The following is a 13,707-nucleotide window of genomic DNA, read 5'->3' on the forward strand; positions in this document are numbered from 1 at the left end:
CTAGTTCTACTGTCTGAAAACAAAAGCAGAAAAATGTGTGAATGAGAACAGCGTTATTGGGATTTCGACTGTGTTGAAATGCAGTTCAGGTGAGCACAGGGAGCAGGAATGAAGTGAGCAGATGTAAACACTGGCTGAGTTTAGGGTTACGCTGAAGCCTACAGGTGATGTAAAAATACAGTAACAGTACAGTCCTGGTTTATTGATTTCACATCACTGTTATGCCCCATTTACCCGTTGCAAAAACGGTGATATTCAGTGTGTTTGGGCCTTTGGTTTACAAGTAAACGAAGCTACAAGTCACCGAAAACGATCATATCTGAAAACTCCAGCCAAAGTAGAGATTTGGAAAAACTCTGTCTTTACTTGTAGACAGGAGGAGACGAAGTCTGACGCGACAAAAGCATCATATGTGTGCGACCCATGTTTACAGTTTGGCTACTGTCATAAAAAGTCAATATTTTTAAGTATTTTACTTGTTTTGTACTTTAACACCACATTTAGGTTCCACTTCTCTGTCGTTCCAAACAAGAGACCCTCCCTCCATTATCATTGAAGTAACAGGAAGTAATTCGTGCCGTTCGTTGTTGTGTTTTTTTCCAGGATTCAGATTAGCTAGCATGGCTTTATACTGCTCGTTACACTGCCCCCTATAGGTTTGGCATGCTCATAGCAGCACTTAGCAACGTGTGTGCTGTCCTCACTGCACATAACTGTGTGCTGCTAGCGAACTATTTAAGAAACTCCACACACAAGGCTTGCTTTTCTTATGTTTATGGAGATTTCTCGTGACAATTAGTAACTGAAACAAAACAGAAAAATGCAATTACGATACGTTATGCGGGTTTGTGTAAACAAAGATTTTTTTGAAAACAGTCTGGTGAGAACAATGTTATTTTTCAAAACGTAGATCCATTTTTCTAAATACCTGGCTATGTGTAAACTTGGCCATGGTGTTTCCACCTTCTTCCCTCAGTTTCCACAGAGCCATGTATCTGGACATACAATCAAAGCTAACAGTAATATTAGCCACATTGACCACACAACGAGCTAACACTAAGGACTCTCTTATTGTTGTGGTGACATTGCTATCAGTCATAAAAGTAATCCACTTCATTTGCTTAGATGCTGGGAGTGCATCAGGACTCTTGTGTTCACTCTTGCAGCCAGCAGCTGAACATTTGCTGTGTTCTGCTTGTGGCTGAGACATTTTGAAGTTGGCAGAAGCAGCTCGAGGAAGTAAATAAACTCGGCAGATTGCGAGGCAGCTGCTCATTTCGAATAACTCACCTCAGAAGCAGCAGGCAGCGGGCAAGTTTATGCAGTTTTTTAGTTTGATGAGTGTTGGTCAGCAACTGGATAGAATTCGTAATGGCTTGTAAAGCTGGGAAGCTTTCTAGTTGAAGGGGGCTAAAGGATGGGCAGTAGTGGGCATCTTTCTATTCTCGCAGGTTTTGTTTTACACCTCCAAGGTTTGAAGACATAAAATACGCAATAAAAATGGATTTTGACCATATGGGACTTATAAAGCTGGAGCGCCAAATGATAGCCCTCGCCAAATGAGTTCACATAATGCTGATTAAGCCTAACAGCGCCGAATAAATCTCTCTGTATTTTGTACTATGGTGTACATTTAAATCTGGTTTGTGTGAGGACATTGGCTGGCGCACCAGTAGCAATGGGTATTACATCAACCAGCAATGACTGGTTCAAAAGAGCTGAAGAAGGGAGCAGCCGTAGTAATGGAGACGAAGTAGGTTATAGAAAATAGAAGTATGGAGGGGAAGCCTATGGTGGAAGAACCTTGGGAACTTCCGAGAAAAGATTTGGAGGCTCCAGATTAAAAAGAAACGTTAGGAAGGATTACAGTCTTTAAAAGAAAATGATCAACTGCGAGCCATAAATCTTAATGTGCCTACAGTGTTCATGGAATTACTTCAAGCATGTTTCAGGAGTCGCTGTCTGATAACACCGACTGAAACTGAGTTAAATCTAATAAAATTAATATATCAAAGAAACCAAAGAAAAAGTAACCAAAAACCTAATTTTACAGACTCAATAGAAGGCAGGAAGGTGTATAGGTGAGAAAAGAGTAATAAAACCCTCCTTTATAGAGGACTGGTAGCATTAAAAAAAAATGTACTTTGACATTTCTACATCTTAATCATGAGTCATGAGTTATTCCCCACAGCAGACCTGAAGGTCCACAAGGTGGGGTTGGATCAAATTCCCGCAAATAAAATTTTCATTTACATATAAGTGATCTACAGTACTGTAATACATCACCACAGGCTGAGCTCAGCCATGTGACTGCAAATGAAGGGAATATCACTGCGCATGAGAAGCACAGTGAGGTAAAATATGAGCATATTTGCATCTTATCCGCTGAGGGGAGTCTGGAGGGTGAAGACGTGACTCCACTCCAGCTGGGATCAGAATACTTGATATCAGCCCAAAAAATGGCCTGATCTGGCAGAAGGGGGGCATTGGGGAAGGAAATGAGTATCAGACATGACATTTTGCGATTTCATAGTGGAGGACAAGCCTCCTGATCTTGTGATATCTCGCAAGACTAGCTGGTCTGAACTTTTTTGCCGTCTCTCACATACTTTGACATGTCCATTGATGTTTAAATTTGTGATCCCACAGGTCCCTTTTTAGTTCCTCTACAACCTTTCCAGGTTATGGAAGGCTGCAAAAGTGTTGTGGATCATGATTATCTGATCAGAGTGACGGTGTGGAAAGACATAAATGTTGTCAAGACTGATCAGTGCTTTAGATTTGCTTTTGGTTTTGTAGTGAGAAGCTTCTCAGACACTAACAAGGGGAGTAATAGGCATCTCAATTAGGGACTCACCAGTATGGATTTTTCAAGGTGATACCAATGCTAATTATTGGAAATCAAGACGGACCAATAACCAACAATAAACATTTGATGTTTCAGGGTAATCTGAGGCTGCCTCCTAACTGAGCCACTAGCTGTCAGCCAAGTAGATGATTTCTTGATTTGAGGAAACAGTTTCCTGTTTATTTTTTTGCAGATTGTGTCTCCACTAAAGAGACGTGTCTGTCAGTCAGAACGGATTGCTAAAGTTAATCTTACTTAAAAAGATGTCATGCTACCATATATAGCGCTCGCCACAGGCCTGACAGTGATGTGTTGCTGTGTAGGGCTGTTGTGTTTAGTGCAACTCCAGTAACATCTGCTACCTGTCCTTCTAAACAAAGCTTTGCTTTGCAAATTCGCTGGTCCGTCCCCGTCTGCAAACAGTAGCTTTAGGTGCTGACTGGCTGTTACTTGTGGTGTGTAGCCAATGAGGTGGAGCTGCTGTGGGCAGGACCTTGGTTGAGGCCACAGAGTGACTACAGAGAGAGGTGGCTGCTTTAAAGCAAAGTAGCACCTTTAATTTATCAATTATTTTTCTTTTAAAGGGCCAAATATCAGCCTTGATAATCCGTCTGTTCCTCATCTCAATCCAGGAACTTCATCCACTGTGTGTCCTGTACCCCACGGTTTTGTATTTCATCTCCCTACACGATCCAGGGAAAAACCAAGGACAACGTTTCTGCACAATAAATGCATTGTACTTTTGTAGAGAACATAGTTTATTCTGATCACGCCGACTCGTTTTTCCATGTATTTACATCTGTGTCTGTCTCCTCTTGCAGGTTATGGTATAGGGCTTCCCCAGGGCTCCCCTCTAACCCGTAATGTGTCAGAGTTCGTGAGTCGCTACAAGTCAGATGGCTTCATGGACATGCTACATGACAAATGGTATAAGGTTGTACCCTGTGGGAAGAGAGTCTTTGCAGTCACCGAGGTAAGACATCGGTGGGAGTGTGCGCTCATGTACGCCGTACGTGTATTGTGTGTAAAGCAAAGCCCTGCTGCTGCTGCTGTACTTCTATAAATGAGTCTCCTTTCGGGACGCAGACAAGATTGCCTGCCAGCTAAGCACACATAGACTGACAGACATTTTCACATACACACACACAGACAAAGACGTACAATCACTTAAACTCGGGCCTCTTTACTAACCTTAACCAGAGTTACAGGCACGTACTGTCTGAGTGTCCTTACTTATTTGTGTCGTGTGTGTGTGAGCTACAGAGGAGTACTCCGAGTTCTCACCCTCCCTTTTTCCTTTCACGCTTTTTAAAGAACAGGGAATCTCTAGACAGAGCACACTGTCTGTATCTATATCTCTTGTTTGTGAATAGAGAAGCTTTTTAACTCCCTTCGGCCATCCCTTTTAAATCCCACTTCAAAGTTGAGTCATATTATTGCAACAACCGCAATTACTCAGTCACAGGTTTTTACAATGAGATGAAAACCTTAACTTCACCCTGCATCAAGAAGTTATTACTATTCATCCCATTTGAAGCCCGGAGAGTGGGCTCCTCTCGAACAATGTGGGCGTTAGTGCGAACTTGCCCTCTGGATTGGGAGCAAAAGGAGGTCAGCGTTGTCGCTGATGAATTTGTCGAGTCAGCATGGGGCTAATTGCCATCAGAGGTAGTGCAGAAATGAGCTGGGTGGAAGAAACATGATTAGAGAGCATTGGAAAAAAAGCTCACCACTGCCTCTTCCACTTCCTTCAGGCCGGTGAAAGCCTCATATGAGATAGACATTATGTCAGGGGAGATGTGGGCGAACCAAATGGGAACAAACTGCTCTTCAATTAACCATCGTCTCTTTTTACCATCTCCTTCCTAACTGCTGTTTCTTTCTATTACTCTCAGTTTTGCCTCCCTCTTGTTTTCTTTCCCCTGCCTTGCCTCTGCATATCCTTTTCTTCCCAAACACGTCTTTTACGCTGTTGCCCTCTTCTCTTTATTTCACTCTTATGGGCTTACACAGCCGAACCACACATACAACAGCAGAATATCAATTGCATGTTCCACAAAAGGTGGCCTAAATGGTAATTATGTAAATATAAATCATCAATCTCTGCTTTTTTTTTTTTCCTCTCTGTCGGCTTAAGTCTCCACTAATCTGTGTCACTCCTCCAACTTCTCTCTTTCTCTCCCTCTCATGCTCTCTTTCTGTCACCGCCCCCTCAGACTCTACAGATGGGGATCCAGCATTTTTCAGGCTTGTTTGTGCTCCTGTGCATGGGGGTGGGTGGAGCCTTGCTGACCTTGGCAGGTGAACACACCTTCTATCACCTGGTCATCCCTCGCCTCCGGCGCACAAACACGCTGCAGTACTGGCTGCACACCAGCCAGGTGAGTAGACACGTATGGGATGTATGCTGCATGCATGCGCGCGCATTCTCTCACGTGCCGTCAACGTGCAGTCAGGCACAGAAAAGATGCTCAGAGAATGACTGTAATCTCCACATTACTTTCCGGCGTTCATGCAAAGACGCATGCATGTGAACACAGCTGCACACATGAGCATGCTGCTGTCGGTGAGATATCCATACCCCCTGGAGCTCACTCTTGTCTTGCAGATAACCTGCGCCCTCTACTGTTGGAAACCTGTAACACCAGTCGAAAATGAGACAACATTTTTCCTAGAACTGGATTACAGAGTGTCCTATATAGGACAGATTCAGTTAAACATTTTTAACATTAAGCTAATTGCGTTGATTAACACAATTCAACTGCTTTGTTAATGACCTAATTAAGTTCTAATGTGCTCTTTAAATTAATTGGCTAATTTAAAACTATTTAAGTGAAGCAAAAAGTTAATGACAGCTTCCAATTGGCTGTGTTTTTTTTTTAACTGATTCACGACCACACGTTTATGACTTTTTTATGAGTTTTGCCTTTTCTCTTCTGAGACGGTTGATGTATACACATAGATGATTAAATCTACCTATTTGTTCACATTGCCGTCTGCACAGCAGCTCCGAAATCTGCTTTATTTTTCATCATATTCAATCTTGTTGTTTCCCAGCGCTAGCAAATTAACAAATTTCCTCTGCAGACGCTCATTCTGCAGTCAGACTGTTTGAGAATTTGTGTGTTTATGACAACGTACACCAAAGGAACCACAAATTGGGAATTTAAAGGTCACATTTTGTTTTCTTATGAAACTCTAGCCATTACCAAATGAGGCGCCTGTGGCCATTTTTGAGTGAATAATGGGAACTAGCCGTGTGAATATCAAGACTGCTCACATTTGTTTGCTACATCTCTCTAAAAGGGCAACCACTCCCGGGCAGCCTCTAGCGTTCATCACAAAACAAGCTCAGCTATTTGAAAGGATGGCGTCAGTGTTGGTCCCTTAAGATTAGCCCTATCTATGGTAGAAGTCTCATTTTCCCCGCTCACATCTTCACATGTATATACACAAGGAGAAATTAAAGCACAGTCACACCTTTCAACTTAGTTTGGAGATGTTCAGACGAACCGAAGCACTTTGATACTTAAATCAAAAAAGGGCTCAAGCAACTGATACTTTAGCTTCTCTCCAAATTGTAAGCAGAGAAGAACTGCCTCTCACTGAATTCCAATTATTGGATTAAATTATTCAAAAGAGCACTACAGCAGGATTTGTGAGGAATAACCGTCACAGATGTTCTGTGCAACTGGATTGAATAACAACTCGTAGAAATTCATGTCCCCTGATTTATTTCCACATCTGATGAAGTCAGAACAAACTGCAAGTTGCTAATCATCGTCTCCGCTTGCAGAAAATTCACCGAGCCCTCCACACCACGTATGAAGATGTCGGGAAGGAGCTGACCGGCCTCGACCAAAAGTAATGCAGTCACTGACTGAAGCATTTCCTACTTCGTTGCCCTTTTATTTCCTGTGTTTTGGCATTAAATATTCAGTTTAATGCATGTTATTTTACTTCAATCGAGGTTTTCGTAGACTCAAATGTTACTTAAGTGCAAAAGTCCATTAATCTTTTTTAAAAAAAATATTACAGCTACTTTATCAGCATTCCTTGTGATGCATTTGACATTTTGGAAAGCACACTTATTCGCTTTAAATACCACACGTCTGTCCCGTCAAATAGAGCCGCAGACAGCTAGCTTAGCGTAACACAAAGATTGGGAAATGGGAGAAATAGGCCGCCTCTGTCCAAATGCAACAAAATCTGCTTACCAGCACCTCTAAAGCTCACTAATTAAAGCCTTTATATCTTGTTTAATCTGCACTTGGCAGCTGCTGACAGCTTCATATGTACCATAGAGTGTCTTATCAGTCTTCTCATCGAACTCTCTGCAAGACAGCGAATAGGCACATTTCCCAAAAATGTCACATTATTTCTTTTAAACAAATCAGTCTATATTAGAAACAGGTTGAAATGGTGCTACTCTGGCAGATTGTTTCGCTTTTATGACTTGATAACAAAATGAATTGTTGGGACTTTTTTTTTTCCCCATAATGGATTCACGAACTGACATGAACCTCGTGTTTAGTTAAAAATAACTCAAACGGATAAAAAATTCTAATCAAGACAAAAAGCAGATTCACTTTAAATGTAATTATCCTACTTATGCATTATAGGAGAATGTATCCTTGTACTGCTGCACAGTGTATCTCACTGGATATATGCCCTTTGCTGTGATCTTCCTCTCTTTCACTAGCCCCTCCTCTTGTATCTCAGAGAACTGCACCCTCCACAGGAAGCAGCATCATCCTCCTCCTCCCTCCCCTCCCACATCCCTCCCTGCTTCCACTACAGCTGGGGACACCGGCAGCTCCTCGCCGTCCCATGAGCCCAAGGAGAAACGAGTCCACTTTGACCTGGAGACGCTCCACAGCTACCGCCTGCGCACACACACCGCGTCGGTGCGCGGCCGGCCCGGCATGGTCGGCCGTCCCGGGCTCGGCCTCGGAGGTTTGGGGCTGGGCAACCTGGGGAGCTTTATCTCTCCACAGCAGATCAGCCTCCACGCTAACGGGGGTCCCGTGTCGACTCTGGCTTCCACAGGTTTGGTGCTCACTCCGCTGGGGAGCAGGGCTGCCCAGACCAGCCTGTGGGAAGGGGAGCTCCAGGAGCTGCAGGGGAAGATCGAGATATTCCGCACCCAGCTGAGGGAGGCTCTGGCTCGGAGGGCTGAGATCCAGAGCAGCCTGGAGAGAGAGAGGAGCGGAGTCGTACGCAGGGACACCAGCCTTGAAAGGGAAAGGGACAGACAGAGGATACAAACTATTAACACAGACAGAAGCAGCTCCGCTCAGCCCAAACTGCCTGAGAGGGACAGGACCAGCCAGCTGCAAACCCTGAACAATCAGCAGGCGGGCAGGGCCAACCAATCAGGTGGGCCCGGGGCCGCTGAGCCAGCGAGAAGCAGCCAGTTAAACACAGTGAACAGTTTGGACAGAGGGAGAGCCAACCAGATACGCTCTGTGAACACTTTGACGGGGGAAAGGACTGTCCAATCACGCACTTCCACTAGTTTGGAGCGAAGTCGAGTCAACCAACAGGGCGCTGGAGCTGTCCAATCACGGAACACTTCTAGCCTGGACAGACAGAAGGCGAACCTGTCGCGCGCTCTGAACGCTTTGGAGAGGACAAAAGCCAACCAATCAAGTGTAAGCAGCGGGACTTGATTAGCTCTCTGAAGGAATCCAGGGGGACTGATGAGGCGTTACCTACATAGCCGCGGGAAGATGGCTTTGTCGTTCTGGGTCACGTTTGTGGGGAGTTTGCTGAGAATTTACAGTATATGTTTACTCACATCGTTACTTACTGCAACCCTAATAATTTTCACACTCGCTTAAAATGACAACTAAAAAAAATTAACTGCAACTTACGATAAAATGTCTACATCATCCACGCAGTCATCAATGTAATATTTAAAATGAAAACGACGATATCTCCACACAGCAGATCAGATCAATTGAAAGGCCACAGTGCTTACCACAGAAACATGAGAAACCGTGAACCACAACCAATGAAGTTGTGGCTGGAGAGGCCTTCAAGCACATATGGACATCAGTGACAAGAGCACAGAAAAATCCCAGTTGTGTAAAAAAAAAACCCACTAAATTCAATAAAAAAATTTATGCAACAGAAGCTGCAAAAAAAAATCTAAATATTTTAAATAATTCATGTAATAATTTCCCAAAAATGTGAATAAGAAAGGAAGACACTGTGAGGAAAGAGTGGCACAGACCTAAAACAATCACAAATACTTTAAAAAATCCCCATGAAATTGAACCTAGCTTTATGTGTGTTGTATTCCTGTGTGTGTTGTCCTGCTACTGTTATATGCCCAATGTGTCAAAAATACATTTTTGGATATTTTTATAGCAAAATCCCACCATCGTCTGTGTCAAAAGTTAAAAAAAAAAGGTGTCTTGCAACCCGAGCAGTTCCCACGCAGACGCTTTGAGATGCTAATTTTCCTTTGTGAATCGATGATTTCTACCTTTTAAAACGATGCAAAGACAGGACTCGACAGGGCTTTTTTCTGAAAATTCACGATAATGGAAGATGTTTGTTACGCTCTTAGCAGTGAAACGGATTCAAGCAATTTGACTCTAATACGCTGAGGTTGGTTAACTTACGGTGTTGTACCGCTCAAATTGTCTTTTTCCACATTGTTACCTTGTATTAGTGTCATTATAGGCAAAACAGAGGTTTTTTAAAATTGCATTTTCCTCTTTTTTTTATTAATCTGAACACATTTTACACAGGGGTCAGCCGGCTGCACGGGAGCACTCAGCCGAGGAGACAGATGTATAACGTCTTCTGTGGCTCAGAGGGGAGCTTTAAGTCTGAGAAAACAACCCGGTGATTACAATGAATCGTAAGGGTTTTGAGACTACGGCTTTATAGCAAAGCTTGCAATACAAACTGAGGCTGTAAAGGCCGAGGAAAGTCTATTAAAAATATGCTGCTGGGAAGTGAAGAACCCAGTCCTGTTTTTTTTTTTTATTTTGTGGTTTGACCCATACAGGAGACAAATAGTCAGGTTGTTTTAGCATCTGCTGCTTCAACTTTTTACCATCTTTTTTTTTACAATCTGTCTCTTGTGAGTGGCCCAACTTTATAAAAGTGCAATACTAAATCACTGCAGAGCCCCTTTAATTAAACACTCAGCCCTTTCCTGTATGAGGTGATTGAGTTTGGAATGAAATATGTTCGTCATTTTCATTACTGAGGGAATCACGACTCTGGCAACAACCTTGCACTGCAATGCACATGAATTTAAAGAACTGCTGTTTACTCAGTCCCTGCAAATCTGAGTGAGACCTCATCTTTAACATATCATTAATGAGTATTAAGATAGATTTATATACTTGTGCATTATTTCCTCTCACATGAGGTGTAATTATTATTATTTTTTTTGCTTTTTACTAAAACAGAAATGTATGCTTCGAATCAATCATGTGGGATGATAAAGACAGAAGGTTCTTCAGACACTTGGCTGCTCTTTCAGTTCACTCAGTCAACCACTGGAGGGAGCTGCATCCCTGCTTCCCGCGGCTATGGACAGATTGTGGGTGTTTTGTTCCAGCAAAATCAAAAATATATTTTAAGCAGTTGACGAATGAGGAATCAGTGGCAGGTGGACGGTGCGTTTTTGTCCCGTCACAAAGAGTCAGAAGGGGGAGAAAAAGGGGGTTTACGAAGTCACTCCACCTAATCGTATTGAGAAACTCAGTTTTTGTGTGTCTCTCAATGCGTTCGACGGGTGGTGGGGATTTCAGCAGCGTGCAGCTCTGAGAAACAGATTCTGATCTCAGCGCAACAGAACTTTCCGACGGTACTGATGTACATTTAAACGTTTCAACCTTTGCTGTGGTGTGAAGTGGTTGTGTTCACATGCCATGGTGTCTATGAGGAAAAAAATAATATTTTAGGTCTATATTGAAGAAGAGCTTGTGGTACTGGATATTTAAAGAAATACTTTTAAATTTATCCCTTATGAAAAAAAAAAAATTATATCAACATATTATTGAATTTTACCATAAATGGTCATTCTCATGTTTTGAAATAAACATTTATATACTTATTTTTCTTGCATTATCTCATATTTTGATTGTAAGCTGCTGTTTTTTGTTTTTTTTTTCCAAACGGAGAGCGGAAATGTTTGACCTTGTTGGATAATTTCAGGATAATGCACGGCGAGTAAACACGATGAGCGCGTTGTCAAATTACTTTGATGAATTTCAACCCCATCAACCCCATTAGAAAACCATTAATCCACTAATTTCACCTTGTAAGTGCACCACCATTAAATCAAATGTTATTTTAATGCTTTTTGCAGAAAGAAAAAAAAAAAGAAAAAGAAAATGGTTTCGTTCAATATGTTTCCGCTACTTTCCACATGAATCAGTGAACGCAGTGAACAACTTCTTGCAATGACATTAGAAAGTCCCAAACCAAAGTGTCCAAATGTGTAGCAGCACATTCATTTAAACATCTCAGTGGAGGCCAAACAGAGCATCAGCTTCAGCAATAGTTCTTATACTGGGTGAGCTTTAATTAGTGACGATTCATAGGTATGAGTGGACAAATCACAGTGAACTAGTGACCGGTTCTCAAGGCTACATGGTGTATTTTGCTAATGAAAAAGATTTTAAATCTATATATTTTTATTTTATTTTATTTTATTTTATTTTTATTTTTGTTTTTATTTTATTAAAAAACTGATTAATACACAACAACAAAATTATATTTTTGTCCACATTAATACTCTTGCGGAATACTGTTTGAAAATTGTAATAATAATAATAATAATAATAATAATAATAATAATAATAATAATACTAGGTGGCGCAGTTGGTAGCACTGTTGCCTCGCAGGAAGAAGGTTGCCGGTTCGCGTCCCGGTGGGGGCACCGGAATCTTTCTGTGTGGAGTCTCCATGTTCTCCCCGTGCAGCGTGGGTTCTCTCCGGGTTCTCCGGCTTCCTCCCACACAGTCCAAAAACATGTTGAGGTTAATTGGTGATTCTAAATTGTCCGTAGGTGTGAATGTGAGTGTGCTTGGTTGTCTGTCTCTAAGTGTAGCCCTGCGATAGACTGGTGACCTGTCCAGGGTGTCCCCTGCCTTCACCCTGAGTCAGCTGGGATAGACTCCAGCCCCCCATGACCCTAGTGAGGATTAAGTGGTGTATAGATAATGGATGGATGGATGGATAAGACAAATAAGCTTTATTTCCATAGTACCTTTTAAAAGTACACTTCCAAGATGCTTCACTAAAATGAGGGGAAAAAAATCCTAAAAACAAAACTGTCCAACATTAAAAAGGAGAATGACAATGAAAAAAAAAAACAGAAACAAAATGTCCCCTTGGGGATTAATGAAGTGTTTCTATTCTATTCTATTCTATTCTATTCTATTCTATTCTATTCTATTCTATTCTATAAAAGACAAAAACTCTCAAAAAGACAATAAAAGAGGCACATGTGTCAAGGTGTAACATCAATTTTGGTACATTTTACTCTGAATTTGGTATGTGGTATTTTCCATATTTATTCAGAATCATGCTTCTTAGATTTTAAGACTCCATCCATCCATCCATCCATCCATCTTCTCCCGCTTATCCGGAGTCGGGTCGCGGAGGTAACAGCCTGAGCAGAGCCGCCCAGACTTCCCGATCCGCACTCACCTCCTCCAGCTCTTCCGGGGGGACCCCTAGGCTAGGTTTTAAGAGTACTTTTCTTTTTTGGACTCACCTTTCTTCACCTCACCCAGCATAAAACGTTCACGAGTGCTGTTGCTCTGTTTGACTCTACTGATAAACAAAGCAAAAGATAAAAAACCTCTGATGTTTTGGCCACAATTTGAAAGTTTTACCTCAGGGTTTGGGGACTTTTTCATGCCTTTTAGTGTAATATGCAGGAGACACGTTTGAACTAGCTGTGTCTGCCACTGTGGTAAACAAAGCAGTAAACCTGCACTCTTTGCCTTTGATGCTCCTTCCCCGTCCTCCAATAAAAATGACATTTTGAGATATATATTTATGTGATTTCACAAGGGTGCTGTGAAAGCGTCAGTTGCACCAGACTAGTTGTTACCAAGCAGCAGTGTTGACTCTCTGGTGTGCACCACATGAACTCCAGGTTACACTGTGCCACACAGTTTGCTTGCTTTTACTTTAAATGAGAAAACTAAGTTGGCTTTAAAGGTGTGAAGAACATTTTAACTAAATATACTGAACAAAAACCTAAATTCGGGATGTAATATTTTACTAAATGCTTTTCTTTTAAACATAGGAGAATAAGTTCTTGTCGTTCCAGCATCTCTGCAACAGAACTGATGTCACGACACATCAAGTACGCATTATACTGATAATGGGCAGATTGAGAGTGGTGTCACAGACCAGAAAACATACGTCAGTAATGAGTGTGTCCGCCATTTGCATCATGTAGCGCAACATGTCTGCAATGCACAGAGTTAATGAGGCTGTTGATGCTGCATGTGGAATGTTGGAATGTGTTTTCCTGAACGGCTCGGTGAAGTTGGTGGACGTTTAACGGGGCAGGATCCCGTGTCCATGGAGAGCATCTGAAATGATCTCTCACAGGTGGCACAAGCTAAGGGACTTGTCAAGCAAACGTCAGCATTCCTGAAGCTCCTTAAAATCCTTAAAATCTGGGTGCATGTCTGTGCATCATGAACTCTGTTTCAGTGTTTGTCAAAGGTTAATTTTGAATTGTAGACATTCAGGTTCCTGGCTACAGCTCATAACTCTTGTCATCCGTGGCATGGTGTCATTTAGATAAAAGTGCATTTTAATGATCTCTGGTTTCGGCGCGGTTCGCGTCCCGGTGGGGGCACCGG

The 13,707-nt window shown here is 42.1% G+C and overlaps 1 protein-coding gene across 1 annotated transcript in view; it reads left to right on the plus strand.

Annotated features, from left to right (window-relative positions):
- The first annotated feature begins 13,323 nt into the window (after window positions 1–13,323).
- Window positions 13,324–13,707, plus strand: part of LOC103354039 (lipid phosphate phosphatase-related protein type 3-like) — a 20,862-nt gene continuing 20,478 nt past the window's right edge. Inside the window, exon 1 of the mRNA XM_008277276.1 lies at window positions 13,324–13,344. Within this exon, the coding sequence (XP_008275498.1) occupies window positions 13,324–13,344 (21 nt within the window). The remainder of the gene's footprint in view (window positions 13,345–13,707) is intronic.

This window comes from Stegastes partitus, unplaced genomic scaffold, assembly GCF_000690725.1.
Source record: "Stegastes partitus isolate 25-593 unplaced genomic scaffold, Stegastes_partitus-1.0.2 Scaffold94, whole genome shotgun sequence".
Classification (NCBI taxonomy): Eukaryota; Metazoa; Chordata; class Actinopteri; family Pomacentridae; genus Stegastes; species Stegastes partitus.